This window comes from Pithys albifrons, chromosome 9, assembly GCF_047495875.1.
Source record: "Pithys albifrons albifrons isolate INPA30051 chromosome 9, PitAlb_v1, whole genome shotgun sequence".
In the NCBI taxonomy this organism is placed as follows: Eukaryota; Metazoa; Chordata; class Aves; order Passeriformes; family Thamnophilidae; genus Pithys; species Pithys albifrons.
Window position 1 is genome coordinate 3,229,907 of NC_092466.1, and position 26,810 is coordinate 3,256,716.

Below are 26,810 nucleotides of genomic sequence, written 5' to 3' on the forward strand. Positions count from 1 at the left end.
AACCCAAGTATTCAGGACTTGGCTTTGCATGGACCTGGATAACCTGATCTAAGGCTCTGCTTTCAGCAGGAGGCTGGTCCAGGTAATCTCCAGAGTTAGGTATTTCCACCATGTGCCACATATGAAAAGGATATTTAGGGATTATTAATGAAATGTCCATCTTGGGCTGTGCTCCTGGATGATAATTACACTTAGAAATCCAAATCTCTCAGACTCAGTTAATGTTCAAAGCCATGTTTCGTGCTAGAGCATCCCAAGGATGGAATATGATCTCATGATGTCACTACTATGGACTTTATCTTCTTCTGGCTCCGTTGCTTTGGGTCTCTACCTCCTTTATCTGGCAGGAAAATCCACGTGAAGTCAGACCTGAGCTGTGGGAGGACACAGAGCTGTGTTTATTTGCAGTGAGTGACCAGAATTTGGACCCCTTGGGTGGCTGAAGGGGCGTGTGAAGTGGCCCATGGAGGGCACAGGAGCCACCTCAGCCCATGGCCAAGGGGAGTCCCTGCCGGGCTCCACGGGGTCCTTGTCACTTGTCAGGGGTGATGGATGGGCACCACCCTGCCTTGGGTCAGGGCTTTTAACGAGCTGTCAGAAGCTGCTAACGCTGCTTTTCAGGGAGTGCTGCAATTTCCTTTTCTGTCTGCAGCTGATGGCTCATAAATACGAGGGAAGTTAAAAAGGAAAGGATCAGTCTTGTTTCTGCTGAAGACAGGAACATTTTTAAGCCTAATTTCTCACTTACATTTCATGCAGTATAATATTCCACACGAATATCTGGTTTTCCATCCATCTTTTACAATCTATTACCTACTGGGCTCTATGCTGAATTATTAAAAAGAGCCAAAGAGACAGAAATGGGAAAATTTTAAATTCTTTTTGACCTGTTGATTAAACAGTATCATCACTTTTCTATGGAAGACTATAAATGCCAACATCTAAATTTATCTGTTTAAGCTTAGATAAGTGTAAACATCTTGATGCCTGAGCACCTTCCCAAACCTCAGCTCTTTTCTAAACCAAAATACTTTCTGCTAACAGCTACACTTCTGTTCTTCTTTCGTTGTCATACCCAAAACTGCTGCTCAGAGTTCGTGAGCAAGAACCACCGAGGTGCAGAGTGAACCCAGGTTGGGTGGTGGGTGCTGTGCTGGCTCCCTCAGCTCTGCACTGAGATGCAAAAAGATGGTCAAGGAGGGTGGAGGAGATGACAAAAGGGCATCTCATGAATTGCTCTGCTATGCAAACCACCCCAAAGCAGGGACATCAGGATTCTGAGGTGTGTATCAGCACTGCTGTGGGGGCAGGACCAGGGCAGTGACCAACCCGCTGAGCTGGACACTGGTGAGGTCCCACCTCAGAACCTGGGGGCAGTTCTGGGACTCTCACCTGGAGAAAAGGAGGCTCAGGGGGAGCCTTCTGGCTCTGCAATCCCTGCCAGGAGGGGGGAGCTGGGGTGGGTCGGGCTCTGCTCCTCGGACAGGAGGAGAGGGAATAGCTGGGGCAGGTTTAGGTTGGATATTAGGAAACATTTCTTCACCAAAAAGATTGTCCAGGCCTGGCACAGCTATCCAGAGCATCCCTCCATCCTGGAGGGCTTTCAAAGCCCTGTGGATGTGGCACTTGGGGACATGGTCAGTGGTGGCCTTGGCTGTGCTGGGTGATGGTTGAACTCAATGACCTGAAAGGTCTTTTCCAACATTGAGGATTCTGTGATTCCATGAGCGAGTCAGGGGTGGGAGGTGAGTGACATCCTGTGGGGATGGTTGTGCTGGACATGGGGGTGGATGTGCCACACATGGGAGTGGATGTGCTGGACATGGGGATGGATGTGCTGGACATGGGGGTGGATGTGCTGGACATGGGGTGGATGTGCTGGACATGGGAGTGGTGATGGACATGGGGTGGATGTGCTGGACATGGGGGTGATTGTGCTGGATGTGCTGGACATAGAGATGGATGTGTTGGACATAGAGATGGATGTGCTGGACACGGGGGTGGATGTGCTGGACATGGGGGTGGATGTGCTGGACATGGGATGGATGTGTTGGATGGAGATGGTTGTGCTGGACATGAGGGTGGATGTGCTGGACATGGGGGTGGTTGTGCTGGACATGGGGGTAATTGTGCTGGACATGGGGGTGGTTGTGCTGGACATGGGGGTGGATGTGCTGGACATGGGGGTGGTTGTGCCACACATGGGGATGGTTGTGCTCACTGGGCAGCAGCAGCTGCAGGCACAGAGAGACATCCCAGCTCAGGGGTGGCCAGGGGAGCTGCACTGGCTCTTCCTTCTGCAGAGCCCAGGAATGAACTGCTCAGGGGGGGCAGAAAACATTTACAGCAGTGAACAAGACAGATCAGAGTAATGTAGTTGCTCCAACCTTTTCCCAAAGAGAATGGCAGGTGACTTGAAAGCATAATTTACTTAATTAAAACAACCCAAGTCAGTGAGTGGGGAAAACTGAGATGGGATCTGGGCTTTTGGGGTGTTGAATGGCCCCAGATGATTACAGGCTTCTGTTTCCTTCCCAACCAAGGGTTTTATGAACAAGTGCTGAATTCAGCAGCATGTTTTCTAAGGGATAAATAACTAGCCTTTAATTTGTTTCAAGAGCTAATTTAATTTGTTTTATGCAATGCTCAGGTATGTATATAAATACTTCTACTGGAGTTAAATCAGAACAGCTGGTTCTGTGGGACTTTGAGATGCTGTTACCTGCAAAATAAAAATATATTTCTGCTTTAAGTGCACATTGAAGAGCCCCTGGTACTTGAGATGAAAATATTGTAGGTCACCTTTAAACTAATATATACTCTTGGTAATCAGGATGGGCTAACTAGGAAATCTGAAGACCATAAACAGTATTTTCTTTCAATTATTAAATAGTATTTGGAGTGTTATGGTGAAAGAATGTGGCCTATCTGGTGTTCTCACCTCATCTTCTGTTGATGGGAAAGTCACAGTGCAATAAGCCAGAGCACAAGATCTGTGTGTGTGTATAAATATATATATATATGTACATGAACAAGATACAATTAGAGGAAAGCTGTTCCTTGCAATATGGAATTTATTGTATAGAAACTTGAGTAGCTCCAGCTGATGCCAATTAGCTCTGCAGCCTGTGAATGTGCACAGCAGCAGGGATGGTGAGGACAGCAGGAATATGAAATATGGCACAGCACATTTTACTGGAGCTTGCACCTGCTGAGCACCAGGAGCCAAACCTTCAGCTGATGTCAACCCTCTGCCTTCAGAGGGGTGACACTGATTTACATCAGCCAAGAGTCTGGGCAGGGACCTCACTGCCTTGGCACTACAGACACAGCAGCTGGTGCTGACTTGTTAAGAACAAAGGACCACAAGCCAAAAAGCCCATTAAAAGGAGCTCCTTTGATGTTTCCCTTCATCTGGTATAAATTTAAAATGGAGGAGGCTGTCAGTTTGCCTTAGTCTAGACATTGTGTGTCGTTGGGGCTGTGTCACAGTGCAGAGTGACCTTCCTGCAGTGGGACCTTCTGCAGAGTGACTTTCCTGCAGTGGGACCTTCTGCAGTGGGACCTTCCTGCAGTGGGACCTTCTGCAGAGTGACCTTCCTGCAGAGGGACCTTCCTGCAGTGGGACCTTCTGCAGAGTGACTTTCCTGCAGAGTGACCTTCCCACAGAGTGTCCTTCCTGCAGTGGGACCTTCCCACAGAGTGACCTTCCTGCAGTGGGACCTTCCTGCAGTAGGACCTTCCTGCAGTGGGACCTTCCTGCAGTGGGACCTTCCTGCAGTAGGACCTTCCTGCAGTGCATCCCCTGCTCAGGAATGGAGGATTTGGTCCTTCCAGGTGTCGAAAATGCAGTGGGGAATTGGCAGCCCTGTTGGGGGTGATTCTTTGCAGAGAGAGTGCTCAGGCATTGGAATGGGCTGCCCAGAGAGGGGGTGGATTCCCCATCCCTGGAGGTTTTTCAACTGAGCTTGGCTGTGGCACTGAGTGCCATGATCTGGTAAAGGGACTGGAGTTGGCCCAAGGGTTGGACTCGATGATCTGGGAGGGCTTTTCCAACCCAATCCATTCTGTGATTCTATGGATTTGGCACTGAGTGAGAATCCACCACATCTTGATCCAACCCCACTGTGATCACCAGCCCAGGGCACTCCGTGCCCTGGGCTGGTGATCACAGTGGGGTTGGATCAAGGGTTGGACTTGATGATCTTGGAGGTCTTTTCCAACCCAATCCATTCTATGATTCTGTGACTCTGGGAGATGCTGCCAGCCTTTGAGACAGGCCCCAAGCTGTGTGATGGGCACCAGCAGTTGCCTCTCTTTATTCTGGAGTTATTTATTCATTTTTAGAATGAAGAGGATGCCTTTTCTTCTATGGAACACCTTTTGACATTTATGGAGTACCAAGCTCTTGAGCTTTGCTCTTTGTTTCAGTTACCAGTTTCCCCATCACCTGGTGTGACCAAGGAAGGGGTGATGATGTCTTTGGGTATAAGAAAAGTAAGGGATCAGTGTGGAGGGGTATTTATTATTCCACTTATTTAAACTACAGGACTCAGGAGAACTGTGTGGCCTTCTGCATTTCCTATGGATAAATGGCTCTGGATAAGAGCCATGGCTCATGGATAAGAGGCAACAGATGGGATGGATGATGCTCAAGGTGGTGTGAGCCCTTCAGCTGCTTTTCAGTGATGTCACTGTGATGTGACAGTGACCCTGGCTGAGATTATTTTCCTATGGAGCTGATTGTTCTTCAGCAATTCCTCTGTGGTTTAAGGCAATGAGCAGCCAGGGGTGGTTGGGTTTTCTTGGGTTTTCTTTTGTTTGGGATTTTTTTTTTGTGGATGTTATTATTTCTTTGTGTGTTTAAGGGCGGGATCATAAAATATTTTGTCTGGAGTTGAAGGATCTTCTCACCTTGAGGTGCCTTTTGGGGACTAAAAGCTTAGTTTTACGTTGTGGGACATAGCAATGAAATAGATAAATAGATAAATTGATAGAAAAGCCATTGTTCCCTGGAAGACAGAGGGATGTCTGCCCTGATAATTATGTTATGGAACACATTTCTCTGAGTGAAACACATAAATTAGAGCTGTTTTCTCAGAGATCTTCATATTATCTGAAGATCCAAGTTGATGTTCAGCTCTCCATGTTTCCTCATGTGAAAGGCAAGGGTTTGATTCTTCTGTTTGATTTTTCTGGTTTTTTTTTTTTTTTGATTCTTGGTCAGGGAATTCATCAGGATCAGCTCAGTTGGTTAAAACTTGGCTGTAGTGACACCAAGGTCATGGGTTCAATCCCCTGTGTGAGCCCTTGACTGAAGAGTTGGACTGAATGATCCTTGTGGGTCCTTCCAACTCAGAATAGTCTGGGATTTGATGATGCTGAAGATCTTTCCCACCCTACACCATTCTCTGATTTTGTGCCATTTCTGTCGTGACCTGTCAGAGTTGGTAAAAATGTGAGACAATTTGAAGTGAAAGACTCTGGAGGGTGCAAGTCCCTCGTTAGCACCCGGGGCAAGCAGCAGCAGATGGAGCACTGGAATCATTAAAATAATGATTAAAAGAGCTGGGCTGTGTGGATTCAGAGCCTGCATCATGGCTGGAGTAAAGGGCCTCATTTTGCCCTGGTTCATACTTGGTTTAAACCAGGAAGGACTCTCTGCAGTCTGTGAAATGAATACTTGGCTCAGCCTGGCTGAGGGAAATTATCAGAGAGCTCAACCAGGTGCCTTGGACATGATGAGAATACCAAGTGCTCCACACATTTCTTACCCTGCAAATCACCAGTTAAATGTTCTGAATCATCCTGAGCAGCTTTTTTTTTTTTTTTTGAAAGTCACACTGCATCAGGTTACTCCTTGAGTCACTACAATAGTGCCTGAGAGCTTCTAGCATGACATCCTGGAAACGTGGATTTCTAACTCCGGGATTTTCGGTTTGTGGCTGGTACAGGGAATGTCTCACAAGTGCAGCAGCAAATTTCAAAGTATTTTTCAATAACTGTTTCCATGGTTCTTAACAGTATGAACAGACATCCTCTCACTCGAAGGACCAGTTGCCTGGGAGTTTGTTAAAGACACGACTCTGGCACAGCAAGGCCAAAAAAGCGAGACAAGAAAAACTGGGAGGATTCAAGGCACGAATCTAAAACCTAAAACTGATTATCCTAAATGAGAAAATAATTACCAGCTGCTTGACCAACCTCCAAATTATGAAAGGTTTAATGGAAAGGAAATACTCTTTCCTTTATTCTGTCCCAGCTCATGGGAAGCAAAGGGGGAAAATGTGAGCAGAATATACGGACACTGTAGTGAACCAGCTGGATGTTGGGAGCTCCCTGGTGCAAGCAGTCAAATCAAACAGTGTAGGTGGGTTATTAGATGACCACTACAATATTCTGCAGCAATAATACACTGTCAGAGTCAGAGATGAACTCCTGCAGGTGCCATTCAGAGGATCACAGAATCATTAAGGTTGGAAATGACCTCCAAGATCATCAAGTCCAACCTTTGGCCCAACACCACCATGCCTGCTAATCAGCCAGTCTTTCAGTTGTTATGGGTTTGGCCAGATGGGCCTAAATTTAGGTTTTAAAAGTTCAGCCAGGCCTGGGAATTGTCAGCTGACTTGAGCTGGACTGAACTAGGTAACAGCTGACTTCTTCTGGCCAATAATATTGTACTCCATACCATTTTGCATCATCTCAAAAGGGGTAAGAGCTGGTGTGTGGGTTTGGCTTGGGCAGTTGCTTCACAGCTGTGGTCCCAGCAAGACACTCTGCTGTCCCAGGAGGGATGGGGAGGCCCAAGCCCAGAGCACCAGCTCACCATCATGTTATCTGAGGGAAGCAAAATGTTTGTTCTTAGCTTTTCTCTCTGCTTAAGTCTGTCTCTGAAGAATTGACTTCTCTAGAATGATTTGTAGTTAAAATGGTAGAATTTGTGTTTACTGGGAAGTGGGAAATTATTTCTTGTTATACATAACTTGTGTAAGTGTGTGTTATATTGTAGTTTCCTCTTAATCTTCTCCTTGTAGTTAGTTCCAGCATAGACCTGGTTTTGAGGGTTTTTCTTTCCTCTCCCTCTTCTTTTCCCCTTGGCTGGTTGGGGGGAGGAGGAACCCTTTTCACTCTGTCTTGGACAGTTGGTGTTTTGCCAGCTCAACCCAGGACAGATAAATGGTGCATTGGCAGGTGAGAATTCTACCACTGAACCACCAATGGACATCAGGGAAGAAACATCCCCTGATGTCCAACCTGCCCCTGCCTTGGTGCCACTTGAGGCCACTAAACTGCCCCACTGTGCTGGTGCAGCCACTGCAAACCCTTCCCACCAAACCTCCCCCTGACAGCACATTTGTCCCCTGAAATAAATGGCATTCACCAGGAGAGAAGATCAATTAATCATTTGCAAAGTGTTCAGAGAAAATAAATTGGGCATCACCACCGAGAGGCTTATTGTGAGGGGCTGTTGATGAGCTGGTTGTGGGATTGTTTGCTCTGAAGCCAAGTGTGGGACTACACTAATCTTGCCAAAAGCCTTCTGTAAACAAGCTGTTTCTTGACATCAAGATGCTCTTCCTGCTTTGGACTGATTAGAGGTTTGAAGCCTCACAGCTCTCAGGTACACTTGATAAGCTTTCTCTTTAAATGATTACAACTTTCTCCAGTTAAATATTAAGTTTTGCCAAAAGAAAACCTTTCCCTTCAGAGAAATGTGTCCCCAGCTGTCAACATGGTTTAAAGCAAACCCCAAAAGAGAGAGGTAGGAAAAAGACATCCCTTTTTTGTTAGAGATAATTTTTTAATCTGGACTCTCAGCTTGAGGTGTTACTGATACAGCTGAGATAAGGAAGCTTTATCCCCACCAGGCAGGGCTGTTTGCAAAAGAATTAGTGCAGGTGCAGTGGCACCTTCACTGGGACTAATGGGCTGTCTGAGTTTCTCACTTCAAACCCACAAAGTTACCTTGACTTTGGAGCGTGACAGCTCTGGGGATGGAGCTGAGGACATGGCCCTGTTCCTCAGCATCCAGCCCCAGGTTTTTGTGGGAAGGTAAATCCAGCCCTGCTTTGGCATCCCGTGTGGAACAGGGAGCGTGGGCAGAGCCACATTCCCAGCATCCAGGTAGTTTCCATGGATGCTAATGCTGAGCAGCAGCTGACGCTGCCTCCTGTCAATGACTCATTTGACAAACATCAGGAGGCACTTTGGGACATGGGGCTCGTTGCTGGTCAGCAGAAATTTGAGTGAAAACATGTGAATTTTGCAGCACTCCTCACCAACTGCAGCTTGTTGACTGATTAAAAGTGATGCTTTTTCCTCGGCAGCGAAGTGAAAAATAAATTACCCGTCCTACCTCACATCCCTTGACAAACTCTGAAATAACTAATAATGCTGTCATTGCTCCCAGTGTTTCCATCCCTCTGTGTTTCTGGGCTGCTGAGATGATGGGGCTGTTTACTCATGGCTGAGATCCTGTGGCTTACCTGTGGCAATCCTTGATTCATGATAAGAATTGAGTCATCAGTCTTTGTCATCAGGGGGCTGGAGCCTTGATTTGGATCAGGGCTCATCGCTCCAGGCACGGGTGGGCTCTGCACATCCCACTCCTGGGTCCAAATCTGGAGGAAAGGGGAAGTTTCTTACCTTTGAGGAGTGTTTTTCTGCTCCTCTCTGCTTGGGGTATTGGCAGCATCAGCCCCATCCCGGAGGTCCAGCATCGCTCAGCAGCTCAGACCATGGGGTTTTTATTAAATTAAAATTTAAAAACTCAGCAGGTGGTCTGGACTGGAAGGCCATCCCTACATGGGGATGTCTGATATCACCCAGGACACAGCAGGACCAACTCTGTGTGTCTCCTTCCCACCCATCCTCGGTGGCCACACAGGATTGGCAGCGCTGCCTCAGCTAAAACGAACTCTGTCCCCTTCCAAAGCAGCACTTTGTCCCAGATCCCCACTCAAACACCAGGAAAAGCATTATATGCAAGGATGAAAAGCTGCATTATCCCCGGTGGAAAGTGAAAAGGGCAAAGAAAAAAAGCCAGGAACAAACAATGGCAAAGGGGATGTTTGCCTGGCCCGTGAGTGTCTGGAGGGAGGGCGAGTTCAACCTGCTGCAATGCAGGGTCACTTCCCGTTAGCAAAACCCCCCGAAGGCAGAGGAGGGGGATGTAAAAAGATACTTTACAGTAAGACAATATACTTATTTTATTCAGAGATCAAGGATTTTTTTTTTTTAAGGGAGCTTTTGAAAACCTACCCTTGGTTTCACAGGGTATTTTTAACTCCTCCAATATCGTGTGGTTTTCACTAAGTCATTATTTAAAAATGGAGCTGTTGTCATCTTCCTTCTTGCACGGGGCAAAAATGACTTTCCTCCAAATGTAATTATGACTTTGTTCCTTAAATTTTCTCCCATGAGCAGCTGAACCTTTACACAAGCCCTGGAGCACAAGCCCTGTGGGGAGAGGCTGAGGGAGCTGGGGGTGGTTATCCTGGAGAAGAGGAGGCTCAGAGGTGACCTCAGCACTGTCTGGAACTGCCTGAAGGGAAGTTCTGGCCAGGTGGGGGTTGGTCTCTTCTCCCAGGCAGTAGGACAAGAGGGCATGGCTTGAACTCTGCCAGGGAAGGTTTAAGGTGGAAATCAGGAAGAAATTATTTGCAGAGAGAGAGCTCAGGCATTGGAATGGGCTGCCCAGAGAAGGGGTGGATTCCCCATCCCTGGAGGTTTTTCAGCTGAGCTTGGCCGTGGCACTGAGTGCCATGATCTGGTAAAGGGACTGGAGTTGGCCCAAGGGTTGGACTTGATGATCTCAGAGGTCTTTTCCAACCCAACTGAGAAGAGCAACGAGGCTGGAGAAGGGACTGGAGCACAAGTGCTGTGGGGAGAGGCTGAGGGAGCTGGGGGTGTTCAGCCTGGAGAAGAGGAGGCTCAGAGGTGACCTCAGCACTGTCTGGAAGTGCCTGAAGGGAAGTTGTGGCCAGGTGGGGGTTGGTCTCTTCTCCCAGGCACTCAGCAATAGGACAAGGGGGCACGATGGGCTCAAGCTCTGCCAGGGGAAATTGAAGTTGGAGAGCAGAAAGAAATTCTTTGCAGAGAGAGTGCTCAGGCATTGGAATGGGCTGCCCAGAGAGGGGGTGGATTCCCCATCCCTGGAGGTTTTTCAGCTGAGCTTGGCCGTGGCACTGAGTGCCATGATCTGGTAAAGGGACTGGAGTTGGACCAAGGGTTGGACTCGATGATCTTGGAGGTCTTTTCCAACCCAATCCATTCTGTGATTGTAACCAGGACCTACACTCACTGAATTTTATTAATGGAGTCATTCTGCTTTCTGTTTCTTTGAGTTTTCCTCTCCTGTATCTCCCAGAGCATTACACTTGCATGTCTTTGTTCATTAGTTTCCAAGTCTTTCTTCAGCTGGGATAATAGAAAAAACACTTATTTCTAGTCATCCAGTTGCAATTCCAGCTATTCTCAGAGGGGCCTATATATTTCAAGTTGGGATTTAGATATACAATTCCAGATAGTCTTAATGAGAGTAACAGTCCTAATCCCCCCCACAGTCCATTAAAAACAGGTCCAGGATGTGCAGAGGGAAACACTGTGATCTTCCCTTTAACTACCTTTGCCTTGTTCCTTTTCTTTCCTGAATATCATTTGCATCTGTGTTCATTAGTGAAGATAATTAAGGGCTGCCCTGGGGATGAGGGAGTTGCTTTGGGGCGCCTGGTTTGCTCTGCTGTGTTTTCTGGGGGTTCACTGCACCTGCCTGTGCCTTTGGAATGCAAAGGTTCATTCAGGAGGGAGTTGGGAGGAAGGAATTGAGCAAATCCACTCTGTTATTATTCTGGTTGCCTTCAGTGTTCAACAAGAATGAGATGCACCTTTTTTGTCACCTTAATTAACTAAAACAACAATTACCAAAAAAAAAATTCCCACCATGCTGTGAATGTAATAAGGATTAAGATTTAGTTGTGGTATTAGAACAAGATCTAAGGAAGACACTTTTCATGCAGGAGGGTTGTGGTGGTTTTATACCTGAATTTGATGAGGAATTGTGCTCTTTTTAATTCTTTCTTAGGCATCCTTTTGTTGGCACAGAGTGCTAAGAAGCATCCATCAACTTTTCTAATTTGAGACCCCATTCCTGGTTTTGTTGGTGCATTTCTCTTCTTTTTCTTCTAATTCCTGTTTTTGAAGGGGTGGCCCAGACCTTGTGTGGGAACACCACTGGTGGCATTTCTTTAGCAGGGCAGGGATGCAGGGAGGAGGAAGGTTGTCTCCTTTTGCACTCCATGGAAAACCTTTCCTGGAGCTTCCTCCGGTTCTTGAAGGTTCCTGTGCTTACACTTGGGAGCCAATATCCATAAATAGCTGGGCTGGCAGGTAGGAATAAATGGGGTGTGAATACTCTTTCTTTTGTTCAGATCAATATTCTAAGAAGTTAAGAGAGATGTGACCTGGAGCCTTTTGCTTTGCTCCCTTTGCTCTCCAGTGTTTCATCCTTCTCCCTTAAAGCCCCTTTTCATAGAATCACTGAATGGATTGGGTTGGAAAAGACCTCCGAGATCATCAAGTCCAACCCTTGGTCCAACTCCAGTCCCTTTACCAGATCATGGCACTCAGTGCCACGGCCAAGCTCAGCTGAAAAACCTCCAGGGATGGGGAATCCACCCCCTCTCTGGACAGCCCATTCCAATGCCTGAGCACTCTCTCTGCAAAGAAGTTTTTTCTGCTCTCCAACTTCAATTTCCCCTGGCAGAGCTTGAGCCCATCGTGCCCCCTTGTCCTATTGCTGAGTGCCTGGGAGAAGAGACCAACCCCCACCTGGCCAGAACTTCCCTTCAGGCAGTTCCAGACAGTGCAGAGGTCACCTCTGAGCCTCCTCTTCTCCAGGCTGAACACCCCCACCCTGAGGATTCCTGCTGGAGTTTTGGGTCCCAAAGCCCAGCAAGCAGCCCCTGCTGGGCACACAACATGCTCTGAGCTGTCTGGCAGTGCCAGTGAAGAGGCTGTTTGGCTTCACAACACACACACACGTGTTGCACACACAGTTTCTTGGTATGAAGGCAAATTCCCTCCTGCTGTGGTGCTGCTGTGGATGAGCAGAAACTCCTTTCTCCTTTCCACTTTCTTCCTTCTCTGTTTCCTGCTGGCCAGTAAACTCTTTTAAATGAAAAGGTGATTTAATGAGATTATCTGTTTTCCATTCAAGTTCTTCCTGTGGCTCAGCTCTCCTCTTTTTTTCCCTCTATCCATCCTACATCTTGGCTGCCTTAGTGAAGGGACTTCCTCCTCTGCAGTTGCTGCCACCTGCTGCTTTCTCCATCTCCTCTGCCTGTTCCTACCTCCTCCCACAAACACTCTGATGTCCAGGACCCCATAAATCTGTCCCAGTGTATTTTCCCCTCCATATGCCATCAGACATTTGTGGAAACCCAGTGTGTGTCTGCAGGTGTGGGGTTGGTCTGGGAATAAGGACCAGGTCTCTGTATGTGCAAGAGCTCTGAATGTCTGTGCAGAATTGAGTCCAGTTTGCTGAGAGCATTTGCAGCAAAACCATTTCCATCAGAGAAGAGAGCTTGGGTTTGACAGAAGATAAGGCAAATATTTGCAATGTATGAAAAGCAAGGGGAAAAATAAGTTCTATCAGAGAGGAGAGGGAGAGCTTGGGTGCTACCCCTGAATTTGGGAGCTCTGTGTGCACCTCCTTGCCTTGCCCAGATTTCCTGTAAGGCTGTGGAGTTGTTTGGGATGGGATTCATCTCCCAGCAATGAAAAAAGGGCTGGATTTTTTCCTGTCTTTGCTGATCTTGAGGGATCCCTCACTAGAGGATCCCCTGAGAACTTGACTCCTCCTCCCTATATGAGCAGCTGCAGAAAGGAACTTAAGATGTTATGGTTGGAGTGGATGATCTCAGAGGTCTTTGCCAACCTAAACAATTCTGTGATTCCCTGCCCAAAACTTTCTGATCTGCAGGGTAAGGGAAAAACAGTAAATGCTGCATCTTAATGCCTCTGATTTCCTCAGAAATACAGGGTGGGCAAAAAGAGCCATGAGCCACTCAGAGCACTCAAAGGCACAGGAGACCATCAGTTTGTGGCAAGGAATAGTTGTCACCTGTTGTGAGGGGATTGATGATTGGGAGAGTGAACTGAAAACTTCCCACACTGCAAGATCTGATTTTAGTGAATGACTGTGAGATAAAGAAGTGTCTAACATAGACTTGTAGAAACACAGGATCACTTAGGTTGGACAAGACCCTGAAATCATGGAGTGCACCTGTTCCCCCAGCACTGCCAAGCCCACCACTCACCCATCTCCCCAAGTGCCACATCTACAGGTTTTTCAGATACCTCCAGTGCCATTTTCCCCTTTTCCATGGATTGGCTCAGAGGAGAAAAACATTTGTAATCTATACTCTGTCCTCAACCAAGATGTGGCAAAGAAGTGTTTAGAGAGGGGCAGCTGCTGAGAGTGAGTCAGCAGAGAAAGGAATTATGTTAACTCTGTTTTAAAAAAAGTGTTTGCCATAACCCACCAGTCATTTATTCAATGTCTCATGTCCAGGAGCAGGACAATCCCTGCCTGCTTTGTTTGGGTTTGTGGTTAGTGCTGAAACCATTTCTTTTTTTTTTTTCCCCTTGTACATCCCAAGTCTCTCAGTTGGGTTTTTTCAGAGATTTTAAGTAGCTGTTGATCATTTCCACTTACATAAATTTCTAAGTCTCAGGTCAGGCTGTGAGTGGAAGTGCCAAGGGGCAGTTCTTGCCCAGGATCCCAAAGCAGGGGCAGAGCAGTGTGGGCATGGCCATGGGCTGCTGCCAGCAGGGGTTTACAGGGACACTGAGCAGTTCCCACCTGCTCCTCCTTTCCCCCCTTGCTGATCCTGATGCCCTTTCCATGCTGTTCCTAATTAACTGGATATGATTTCCTGATTTTTATTTTTATTTTGCTACTCTACCTCTTCTCCTTTCCAAACTCTGCCTAAAATGCACCTTGGAAAACTGACACTTGGTTTAACCAATTTGGAATCATGGAATGGGTTGAGTTGGAAGGGACCTTAAAGCCCAACTCATCCCACCCCTGCCATGGGCAGGGACACCTCCCACCAGCCCAGGGTGCTCCAAGCCCTGTCCAACCTGGCCTGGGACACTCCCAGGGATGGGGCAGCTGCAGCTTCTCTGGGCACCTGTGCCAGGGCCTGCCCACTTTCACAGGGAAGAATTTCTACCCAATATCCCATCTCAACCTACTCAGTTTGAAGCCAATCCCCTTGTCCTGTCCCTCCAGACTTTTGGAAAGATTCCTTCTCCATCTTTTTGGTTGACTCCCTTCACAAACTGGAAGATGCCACACTGAGGTCCCCCCAAAGCTTCTCCTCTCCAGGCTGGACAATCCCAGCTCTCCTGGAGCCCCTTCAGGCACTGGAAAGTCACACTGAGGTCCCCCCAAAGCTTCTCCTCTCCAGGCTGGACAATCCCAGCTCTCCTGGAGCTCCTTCAGGCACTGGAAAGTCACACTGAGGTCCCTCCAAAGCTTCTCCTCTCCAGGCTGGACAATCCCAGCTCTCCTGGAGCTCCTTCAGGCACTGGAAAGTCACACTGAGGTCCCCCCAAAGGTTCTCCTCTCCAGGCTGGACAATCCCAGCTCTCCTGGAGCCCCTTCAGGCACTGGAAAGTCACACTGAGGTCCCCCCAAAGCTTCTCCTCTCCAGTCTGGACAATCCCAGCTCTCCTGGAGCCCCTTCAGGCACTGGAAAGTCACAATGAGGTCCCCCCAAAGCTTCTCCTCTCCAGACTGGACAATCCCAGCTCTCCTGGAGCCCCTTCAGGCACTGGAAAGTCACACTGAGGTCCCCCCAAAGGTTCTCCTCTCCAGGCTGGACAATCCCAGCTCTCCTGGAGCCCCTTCAGGCACTGGAAAGTCACACTGAGGTCCCCCCAAAGCTTCTCCTCTCCAGGATGGACAATCCCAGCTCTCCCAGCCTTTCCTCCCAGCAGAGCTGCTCCATCCTCTGCCCATCCTGGTGCCCCCTCTGGACTCTCCAACAGCTCCATGTCCCTCCTCCGAAACGAATAAGAAACAAAGCAAAGACACACAACACACCTTTTTGTCAGAGATGTGTTGACTCTTCCCCTCTGCCCATCAGATTGTGTATATATATTTTTGAGAAGGGCAGGGGATTTTTTTAAGTCCTCTGTGATTATTTACACCCTCTGTGATTATTTACACCCTCTGTGATTATTTACACCCTCTGTGGTTATTTCTGTAGACAACCCTTTGTTGCAGAGCAGCTGCACAGCAATCCTGATAAAACCTCAATCAGTTACAACTTCTAAACTTCACACCTGAAAGCAGTTGTGCAGGAAATAAAAATCATGTGGGTCAGAGGGCTGTGGAAAAAAAATATATTCCCATGTTAGAGAATTTGGGGTGGTTTTTTTCTGTTTTCACAGGAACACAAAAGCTGTTGGGAAGCAAAAAGAGGAGCTGCCTCCTTCCAGATGGAGCATCCAGAGAGGGAGTCACTGCTGCTGGTTCACCAAAAAGGAGAGAGCCCTCCAAAGACACCTCCAAACCCAAAGAGATCCAAGCACAGGGAGTGCTGAAACCAAAAGTGCCTGTCCCCAACTGTGTGTGCAATATAAAAGCATCAGCAAGGAGCCTCTCAAAAGAAAACCTTCACCAGCTCCTAAAAAGTAAGGTACAAATCCTGCTGTGGTTGGGAGGAATATGGTTTCAATAACGAGATGAGATCAGTCTCAAAGAAAAATGTGAAATAATGGAAAGTCAGGCCATTTTTGTCCAGCTTTAAGTGCTGAGTATGAGTCATCTGGGGAGAGATCAATCAGCTCATCTGACTGTATACATTGCTATGGGTAATAGCAAACAAGATTAAAATGAGCAAGATAGTCTTGCTTTGTGGGGAAGCTTCAGGAGAATCTTGAAAAAGCATTAAAATTGCAGAGTTGAGAAGCACCAGGAGTGAGGTTATTTTTACAGCCTTACTCTGTAACTTCTCTTTCCCTTTTTTTGGTTTTTTTTTTTTTTTTTTGACACAACAGCCTGAACTGTGATTATCAAGGAGGTTTCAGCATGTCAAACAGAATTTCCTCCAGTTCAGCAGTGGCTGGGATGTCTCACTTCCAACATTTTCTCTCCCAGCTGAACTGGAGATGACACAACCAGCTGTGTTCATGCAGAAGGTATTTTTGCAGGAGACAACTGAGATTAACTTGGCTTTAATATCTATATGTTTGGGAGGAATTTATTCCTTAAAATGCTGCAGTGGCCATACAGCTTTATTTTTGTTTTTTTTTTCCTTAGTGTTTTGTCTTAACACAATTTGTTTGCAGGCAGGTGGGCAAAACCTTTTCATTATTGACTCTAAAGCTGCTGAATGGAACACCCATTTAGCTCAGGGGAGCCCAAATTCTGCTTTCAGAGCCTGAAGGGAAATTTTCCTAACTGGAAGTGACTTTGGTTTCACAAAAGTGAAGGATCCACTGAGATCTGTCAAAGACCAAGTTAATCCAACCCTCTGTAAATGTGGCTTATCAAGGAGTTTCATTTCATGTTCACAGGTTTCAAGTTTTATTCCAAAATGTTACTAAGAAGAGCCCAGGGTTTTATAAGGCAAATGTACCCAACACAGATCATTTTAATATGTTTTTTTAAGTACAATATAATATGTACAATATGTCATAAAGAGGAAAATATTTGAAGTTTATTGTAACCCAGAATTGAAATAAAACAGTAACGGGCTTTATTCCCAGATATTTAGTTCTAGAAATCAATTTGTTTGGCAAGGAGGAACTGCTTCAACATAGTTCAGATGGAGCTTTTCTGAGGTTCCTTTGTTACTCTGGATTCACTCTGTCCTCTGAAAGAGCATCTTGTCAACCCTGAGTTTGGAGCACAAAGCCTCTTTTGGTCCCAATTTGTGCAGGGAGTATCACTCAGTGGGCATTAAAATTTAATTCTAAGTGTGGCAAATGATCTCCTTGACAGCTTTCATAATAATGCACCATAAGGCATATTAACCTTTTGTTGATTATTTTTTTCCTGGAGTCTGTCCATGGGCTTGGGAATGTGTAGAAATGACAGAAAGCAAAGTGTGTTATCAGCAAAGAAAAAAACCCACAGTCTTGTTTCTGAAAGCCTCAGTGTGGTCAAAGGGAAATAAATGTGATTAAGGTCCATTTGAATCTGTTATTTTGTGCAATAAAAAGGAGTGAACTCAAACTGCAGGTTGGATTTATAAATATCCTTTGCTTTCCATGGTGCAACTGGGTCTTGCTTTTGGGAAGGGAAGTCCAGCAAACAGATCTGAGTGTCCAAAGGGTTTAATTGCAGTTATAGTTCAGTGTGAGCTCTGGCTGAATGTGGAAGATCCTCTGGGTGTCCCAGGGCAGGGAGCAGCACCTTGGATTAGATCTGGTCTATTCTGCTAATTGAGACCTATTAATACCCCCTTGGCATTCTTGTCTCAGAAACTGCCCTCTGTGTCCAGTGAGGTGGAGAACCCAATAAGAAATTAGCCATGCCCTCTTAATGAACTTTTCAATCTCTCCAAGGTGATTATGAATTCTGGGGTTCAAGTGACAAAAGGAAGGAGCTGCAGGCAGAGGATGAGTGGGCACAAGCCAGGAGGGTGGCACTGCCCACAGGGGTGCCTTGGGAGGAACACCAGGAGTTCCCCTGGCCAGGAATCAGCTCCCAGCCAGGGAAGGCTCCAGCATTCCCACGGACACTGAGGGTAAGGCAGCACTTTGGTTCCTTTCCTTCCCCCTTTCTCACTTATTTTTCCTTTTTATCTCTCCTCCCCCCCCTTTTTTTTTCTCCCCATGGATGGTTTTTGCTTCCTGAGAAGTTGGTGGGAAGTTCACATTCCCTTCATTCCCTGGATGTCTCTCCTTTCCAGTGAAGTTTGGGCACTTTGTATCTGCTGCCAAGACTTGCTTGGCTGGCTGGTTGTCCAAGCTCCTCGATTTGAGTCCCAGCTGCCATTCCTGTGGAAGAACATCTTAAAATCTGGGGATTTTACAGATTTCTACTTTCCTAAATGTCCAGCACCATGAGCATGAGCTGTGGGTGTGGACATGGTACCCTCCACCAGCAGCACAAGGTCTTTCCTGCCTTTACCTCCAGCACATGCTGCAGACCAGTCTGTGCCCTGTCTTCTGTCCTAAGACATTCCTAGATGTTGAAGCAGCCTTTGACTGGAAAGTGTTTCCTTTCTGGGTCAGCCCTAAGTGGCTCTGCATGACAGTCTAAATAAACAGGGAAGTTTGTGAACTGTCAGTGACGAGCTGCTTTGGTGATGGGGTGAGACAAGGAAATGGGCAAAATATCCAGAACTGGAGTTTGGGTAACTTCTAAAAATATGTAATTCAAAACATAGAAATGTATCAACTTGATAGGGCAAAGTGGAATGGCTTCCCACTGCCAGAGGGCAGGGATAGGTGGGATATTGGGAAGGAATTCCTGGCTGGGAGGGTGGGCAGGCCCTGGCACAGGTGCCCAGAGAAGCTGTGGCTGCCCCAGCCCTGGGAGTGTCCCAGGCCAGGTTGGACAGGGCTTGGAGCACCCTGGGCTGGTGGGAGGTGTCCCTGCCCATGGCAGGGGTGGCACTGGGTGGTCTTTAAGATCCCTTCCAACCCAAACCAGTCTGTGAATCATTTTCATCATTTTAATCATCTACTGAACCCATTTTGATGCCTATCTCACTTTTTTCTTCCTTTGAATTACATTCAGATCAAGTGTTTTCTCTGTCTCCTTTAGGAAGCCCTAGAAATCCACAACCCTCAGTTCATCTCTCGCTCCCAGGCAAGGCTGAAGAGGCTGCAGCAGATGGTCCAGCTGAGGAAAGCCCAGCAGGGTGAAGCTCCTCCAGGCCACCCAGGAGGGCTCGTCCGCAAACTCTCCTCCACATCCACCTCCAGCAGGAAGAGGCACTACACCATCCCTGACCCTCTCAGTGGTGAGTTGGGTTGGGTCCAGCAGTGGGTCTGTAGCAGCCTTTGAAATGTCACCATGTGTGGTGTTTCCATGTGAGCCTGAGGAACAAAGAGGAGACCTGCCATCCTGTTCCACCCATCGCTGCTCCAGCGCTGTCCAGCTGCTCCCAGCGGGAAGGATCAGGGTAGGGTAGGGGGAATGAGGAGTTTCCATGGTCTGGGGCAGCAGGAGGACACCTCCTTGGGGACCTTTTGCTGTTGTCACAAGTTGTGTTCCCCAATAAATGGCATTCCATCCCTCTCCCAGCTCACAGGGTGACCACTCTGGGGAGAGAGGTGGGATTTGGGAGTAGGAGCCCCAGGCTGATCTCAGCAGCTTCAGGTGTGGACTTGCCACTTGACTCAGGAAGCCCAGTGAGTGGGCTGGGAAGGAACTCTCGTCTGCCCAGGGCAGTGAGTGAGCTGGGAAGGAACTCTTGTCTGCCCAGGGCAGTGAGTGGGCTGGGAAGGAACTCTTGTCTGCCCAGGGCAGTGAGTGAGCTGGGAAGGAACTCTTGTCTGCCCAGGGCTGCTCAATCAAGGCATCCAAACTCTGGGACTTCCTAATTCAAATGGATTGTGTTGTTTTATTACCCCAGAGATGAACAATCTCAACACCCAGAGAGTGAAACAGTTCTGAGCTGCTCCCTCCCTGTAGCACCTCTGTAAATATTATCAAAGCACAAGATGTTAAACAAGTTGCTTTTCTTTTTCTTTCTTTTTTCTTTTTTTTTTTTAATTGCCATCTGGATGTTAATTAACTGAGTTGACTAAAGAACAAGATTTATTTGATTGATTGGCATTCTCCTTTACAGCCTGGTTTTAAATCTGTGGCTGTTTGGAGATGCTACTGAAAAGTAAATCGAGTGTAAACATTTAACAACAAGGAGGGACACCTGGAGGATGCAGGAAAGGGAATATTTGGTGTCCTCAGCTCAGGGCTGTGCAGTGGGGGGGAGGTCTGCAAGCTCTTTCAGCAGGCCAAGGCACAGGCCAGGATTTTGTCACTTATCTTGGAAGAAGTGGCAAAAATCTCACTCATTTTTTTATCTTCGATAGTCCCCAAAACCACTCTACAAATGCTTTATGAAACAAAAAAAAAACATGAAAGGTTAAACCTATATCTCCTTAAATTATAATGCAAGTTTAATCTTTCTGCTTGTTTAATGATTAATAAAAGCATAATACTGAAATATATTAATTAATTAGACAACTACGTGACAATCTCCCTCTTTTTTTATCTTTGATAGTCCCCAAACCACTCTACAAATGCTTTATGAAACATAAGAAAATAAAACAAATATGAAAGGTTAAACCTATATCTCCTTAAATTATAATGCAAGTTTAATCTTTATGCTTGTTTAATGATTAATAAAAGCATAATATTGAAATATATTAATAAATTAGTCAACTATGTGACTGTTTCCCCCTTTCAGTGGTCGGTCATTAAAAGTAAATTTAACTAAGGAGAATCATTCTTGCCATGGTTTCCCCATGTTTCCACAACGTTGTTACAACTTTAGTTTCTTGTAAGAGAAAGAAATGATTGGCATTCAGCATCATTTCCATATAAATGCCAACATCTGGAAGGCAGGAGGGCTCTGCAGAGGGATCTGGAGAGACTGGAGAGATGGGCTGATTGCAATGGGATGGAGTTCAACAAGGCCAAGTGCAGGTCCTGCCCTTTGGCCACCCCAAGCCCTGCAGCGCTCCAGGCTGGGCACAGAGTGGCTGGAGAGCAGCCAGGCAGAGGGACCTGGGGGGACTGAGGGACAGGAAGCACAACAGAAGCCAACAGTGTGCCCAGGTGGCCAAGAAGGCCAGTGGGATCCTGGCCTGGATCCAAACTAGCGTGGCCAGCAGGCCCAGGGCAGTGACCCTTCCCCTGGACTCTGCCTTGGGGAGGCCACACCTTGAGTGTTGTGTTCAGTTCTGGGCCCCTCAGTTGAGGCAAGAGATTGAGGGGCTGGAGCGGGGCCAGAGAAGAGCAACGAGGCTGGAGAAGGGACTGGAGCACAAGTGCTGTGGGGAGAGGCTGAGGGAGCTGGGGGTGTTCAGCCTGGAGAAGAGGAGGCTCAGAGGTGACCTCAGCACTGTCTGGAACTGCCTGAAGGGAAGTTCTGGCCAGGTGGGGGTTGGTCTCTTCTCCCAGGCACTCAGCAATAGGACAAGGGGGCACGATGGGCTCAAGCTCTGCCAGGGGAAATTGAAGTTGGAGAGCAGAAAGAAATTCTTTGCAGAGAGAGTGCTCAGGGATTGGAATGGGCTGCCCAGAGAGGGGGTGGATTCCCCATCCCTGGAGGTTTTTCAGCTGAGCTTGGCCGTGGCACTGAGTGCCATGATCTGGTAAAGGGACTGGAGTTGGACCAAGGGTTGGACTTGATGATCTTGGAGGTCTTTTCCAACCCAATCCATTCTATGATTCTATGATCTGTGCACTTTCCATTTACCTCAAACCCCCAAGTCATTTACCATTTGTTAATTGTCATCCACGAGCGGAGTTTTCCAAAGTGCCCAAAGTAATCTCAGATAAATGGAAATGTTTATCCTGCCCAAGATTTCCTCCTCACTGGGGCTCTTTGAAGGCTCAGAACCTGCAGCTCTCACACTACCCTTTGTGCTGGGTAATGGGGACTGCTAAATTGGAGAGTGCTAATTAGTCCAAGATAGACTACTCTGCTGTTGACTATGTGGAGCAAATTAGAGATCCCACTGTGACGAAGTGAATAGAAACAATGTTCAAATAACTGGATTTAAATCTCCAAACCCGTAATGTAATTACCACAGTGACAGGACTACCAGCTGTTTATAGGCCTTTAAATCTGCAGAATGAACAGCCCTGTGATCTCGGTGTACACAACCACTTTCAGAGGTTTAACACAATTTCTCAGGCACACGTGGGGCTTTTTGTACCTTCCGTTGTGCTGCCCTTTGAGAGGGGGGTGGTGTGTTGGAAGTGGAAATAGAAGTTGAATGTTATCACTGTGCCTGCTGTTGTGCTTTGGGTTTGCATCCAAATCCCTCTATCTTTAGGAATATTTTGGAAACAAGTTTCTATCTCCTCGGTTGTGCTGCTAAAACTTTCCAGAAAGCAAACTGCAGAAGCCTGGAGGGTGAGCATGGCTGTTTGTTTGGGTTTTCAAGGCTTCTTGGGCAGCTCTGGGCCAGGGAGGTTCTGTCTGGACCCCTGAGAGAGGAGAAGGTGGCACTCAGAATAATCATGGAATCAAACAATGAGCTGGGTTGGAAGGGACCTCCAAGATCATCAAGTCCAACCCTTGGTCCAACCCACTGTGGTTACCAGATCATGGCACTCAGTGCCACATCCAGTCTCATCTTAAGAACCTCCAGGGATGGAGAATCCACCCCCTCTCTGGGCAGCCCATTCCAATCCCTGAGCACTCTCTCTGGAAACCATTTCTTCCTGATATCCAACCTAAACCTTCCCTGGCAGAGCTTGAGCCCATCGTGCCCCCTTGTCCTGTTGCTGAGTGCCTGGGAGAAGAGACCAACCCCCACCTGGCCAGAACTTCCCTTCAGGGAGTTCCAGACAGTGCTGAGGTCACCTCTGAGCCTCCTTTTCTCCAGGCTGAACACCCCCAGCTCCCCCAGCCTCTCCCCATAGGGCTTGTGCTCCAGTCCCTTCTCCAGCCTCGTTGCTCTTCTCACTTGGGTTGGAAGAGACCTCTGAGATCACCAAGTCCAACCCTTGATCCAACCCCACTGTGATCACCAGCCCAGGGCACAGAGTGCCCTGGGCTGGTGATCACAGTGGGGTTGGATCAAGACATGTTGGATTCTCTGTCCCTGGAGGTGTTTCAGAGGACACTCAGTGCCACATCCAGTCCCTTCTCCAGCCTCGTTGCTCTTCTCTGGCCCCGCTCCAGCCCCTCAGTCTCTTTCCTCAACTGAGGGGCCCAGAACTGAACACAACACTCCAGGTGTGGCCTCCCCAAGGCAGAGTCCAGGGGAAGGGTCACTGCCCTGGGCCTGCTGGCCATGCTACTTTGGATCCAGGCCAGGATCCCCTTGGCCTTCTTGGCCACCTGGGCACACTGGTGGCTCCTGTTGAGCTTCCTGTCCCTCAGTCCCCCCAGGTCCCTCTGCCTGGCTGCTCTCCAGCCACTCTGTGCCCAGCCTGGAGCCTCTAAGGTGGTTTCCACATGCCATGGGTGGCTGATGAGATGTTTGCAGCCACCAGCCCGTGTGTGCCTTCAGTTGTGCCCTTTCTCAGGTCCCTTTCCCCCATCAAAACTCAGAGCCAGCACTTGTGCCACTGGTTCTTTGGGCACTGGGCTGCCAGCTCTGAATAAACACCAAGCTGCAGCCAGGTAATGGAATTAGGGAGAGGAATGCCCTGGTTTTAGGATATTCCTGCTCATCCCATGGCTCAGAGCAGTGTCTGTGGGTCAGCTGGACACACTGCAGGGCACTGGCAGGGGTGGCAGTGGGTGACAGTCCCTGAGGCTCACAGTGACAACAGGGAAATTATGCCTTTCAAGACCATCTGCTCCAATGAAATAAAAAATATTTAGGAAGGCCAGGTGAGATTCTCATGGATTTTAAATTTTTTTTCTGGATAAATTGCATGAATTTTTAAGCATCATTTGCACAGAGGGGACTGAAATCTCCTGCATCATTCCCAGAATTTGTTTAGTATGAAAGTGTTTTCATAAACCTCTCAACTTTATGGCTTTTTTAGAGATACTAATGATGTGTTCCATCATTAAGATTGAAATAATCAGGAGGGTCAGAAGTCTCAGCAGCCACAGAGTGGGACCTGAACAGCTGGAAATCCAGAGAATCAACCACCTTCCTGTGGCTCCTCCTGGGGGAAGGACCTCTTGGGATCTTCAGCATTTCTCTGAGATGAGCACAAGCCCAGACAGTCTTGCCCTCCAAAATATTTTGCACCTTAGTACTTCTCTGAGCAAATGGGCTTTTGGTGAATTCTTTATTCAGGTCAGTAAAAACAGCAGTTAAATTAGAGAACCATCCCTGCTTCCCAGGGACTGGCAACACGTCCTCAAAGACATGTTTGAAGTCCTAACAAACTCTTGAGAATTTGCATTCATGTTAGGAGAAAATATATGTGTATTCCATATATTTGGATAAGTTTTGCCACTGTTTTCCTTTTTTAAGTGTTTCAGTGATTTAGTGGTAAATAGGAAGTCAGGGGTTGGTTCCAACACACTCATTTCATCTGTTCTCTGTCTCAAATTTCCCAAGTAGGGAATTTACTCATCCTGTTGGAGGGGCAGTTTAGCATTAATTAAAATATATCCCAATTGTGACCCATTTAGTTTCATTTACAACTTGGGAAGTGGCTTCTTTCCCCCCTGTGGAGGTGCCAGACCCCTGGAGCACACAGGGCTGGTGCAAACCCCACAATCTCAGAGGTTTCACAGGAAAACACCAACAAAGTGTCTCAGCCCTCTCTGTCTCCACCTTTATTTAACTGTGGGGGATCTCTGGAAATGCTGAATATCTGCTTTGAAATCCCTTCTTTTATCTCAGTCACAACAGTTGTCTCCAAAAGTGATACAAGGCTATGAAATTTGATAAGGAGCTTTGCTAAGGAACTTCTGAAATGCAATTTAGGAGAGTATCAGCTTGGGGACTTGCCCACTTTATGCCCCATCTGATCTTTGCTTGGGAGGAAAGAACCTTCATTCAGGTCTGCAGGATGTGCTTGGCAGGTTATTACAGCTCTGAATGTGCTGCTCTTCCACTTCAAATGCACTTTTTCCTCACTGTTAACAACATTTAAATGCACATGTGATTTTTATTTTCCCATTTATACCGATTTTTTATTTATTTTCCGCTGAAATTTTGAATTCTAATCCAAAAATCCATCAAGGATTAGCCTTATTTCTGCTTGATGTTTGCATGGGAGTTTTTCCTCACACCTGAGAGGAGCCAAGAGACAGCAGAGATGTTGAACCACGACGTTAACCTTTTGACTCCACACTCCTTCACAAAGGGCATTTTTATAACCAAGGTGGATTTATTATTTTCTTGGAGGATTTTCCCAGAGTCTCTTTTTAATCCATCCCCTCAAAGCCCTGCACAGCCACATCCCTTGTTCCAGGCAGGATTGATGGATCTGAAGCCCTGCAAGATGTTTGCTGTGCCATCAGGAGAGGGTTGTTGGGGAGGAGCAGTTCCTGCACAGCTCCCAGGCCTTGTGGTGCTTCCCACAACTCCAACAGAGTCCAGGCTGTCTCAGGGACTTGTAGGAGAAATACAAATCAGCTTGTTATGCTAAAAAAAACCCTTATTACATGGGACATATCACAGAGCTGTAGATCCCTGTGTGGGTTTTTCCAGTACTGGTGGCTACACACACAGTTCTGGAAATGTTAATGTGTCATCATGTCCCATCCCTGGGAGTGTCCAAGGCCAGGCTGGATGGGGCTTGGAGCAACCTGGACTGGTGTCCCTTCCCAGGGGACAGGATGAGCTTTAAGGTCCTTTCCAACCCAAACCACTCAGTGATTCTGTGATTAATGGCTTTTATTTAGGAAAAAGAGGAGGGGAGGATCCCTAAAATAATTATTTTTCTTGCAGAAATCCTCTGGCTGAGAATTCCTGGACCAAAATGCATCCCTCTAAAGCAGCTGTCACTCAGAGTGCACAGGAGGTGACATAAAGCCCAGGCTCTGCTCTCTGACAGTGTCACACCCTGGCAAAGCTGTGCCCTGCCCTCCTGTGGCACTTCTTTCTCCTGGGCTCTTATTTCCAGTGCCCTCAGCTGCTCCTCTGTGCCCAAGGACAGGGGAACATGCAGGGAACAGGCAGGGACATCAGGGATCTCCTACTGGGGGCCACATTCCCACAGAGACAAGAAGATGCCAGAATTTGCTGTGCAGCATGAAAAGCCTCTTGGTTTTTGCTCTGCACTGCAGAGAAGCCACAGTGAAGGTTTCTGTGCTTTCAGCCTCATCCTGTGCCAGTCTCTGGGTCAGAGGATGTGCCTGGTGGGAAGGGATGAGTCAGAATGAGGGGTGAACCTTGAGCAGAAGGGGAGGCTGGGGCTGCTCTGCACTCTGCTGGCATCCACACAGCTCCCAGAACATCACTGACCTGAGCTCTGCCAGCACCTTCTGGGTCACAGCAATCTGCTCCTGAAGGTTTCTGGGTTATTTGGACAGCAGGAGCATCCAAGTGTTTATTCGAGTTGATCAACGTGTAAATGAATGTTAAAACCAACATTAAAGCACTAATAAATAAAAGACAAATTATGTTTTCTTAGCAAATTGGGCATATTGCTTATGTGTACTGAAGGTTTAATAGAATGATTAAGTGTAGACAACTGCTGAGTGGAGACAAGTTAGTCCTGAGGCAGAGGAGGCTTCACAGCCCCTTTCCTTCCTCAAGCTGTGCTTGGAAAACTGCACCAGTTCAGAGCAGAAACTGCTGCAAAACTCCTTTTTATTTTTGATTAGAGCAATAGAACATCTCTGTGAGGAAAGGCTGAGAGATGGGATTGTTCAGCCTGGAGAAGAGAAGGCTCCAGGGAGACCTGAGAGCCCCTTCCAGAGCCTAAAGGGGCTCCAGGGAGACCTGAGAGTCCCTTCCAGAGCCTAAAGGGGCTCCAGGGAGACCTGAGAGCCCCTTCCAGAGCCTAAAGGGGCTCCAGGGAGACCTGAGAGTCCCTTCCAGAGCCTAAAGGGGCTCCAGGATCACCTGAGAGCCCCTTCCAGTGCCTAAAGGGGCTCCAGGATCACCTGAGAGCCCCTTCCAGAGCCTAAAGGGGCTCCAGGATCACCTGAGAGCCCCTTCCAGAGCCTAAAGGGGCT

The 26,810-nt window shown here is 47.5% G+C and overlaps 1 protein-coding gene across 1 annotated transcript in view; it reads left to right on the top strand.

The window, feature by feature from the left end:
* The window catches only part of C9H10orf90 (chromosome 9 C10orf90 homolog), a 78,554-nt gene that overhangs the window by 46,111 nt on the left and 5,633 nt on the right, over positions 1–26,810 (top strand). Inside the window, exons 3-5 of the mRNA XM_071563616.1 lie at positions 15,466–15,708; positions 17,587–17,768; positions 18,794–18,992. Of these exons, the coding sequence (XP_071419717.1) occupies positions 15,466–15,708; positions 17,587–17,768; positions 18,794–18,992 (624 nt within the window). The remainder of the gene's footprint in view (positions 1–15,465; positions 15,709–17,586; positions 17,769–18,793; positions 18,993–26,810) is intronic.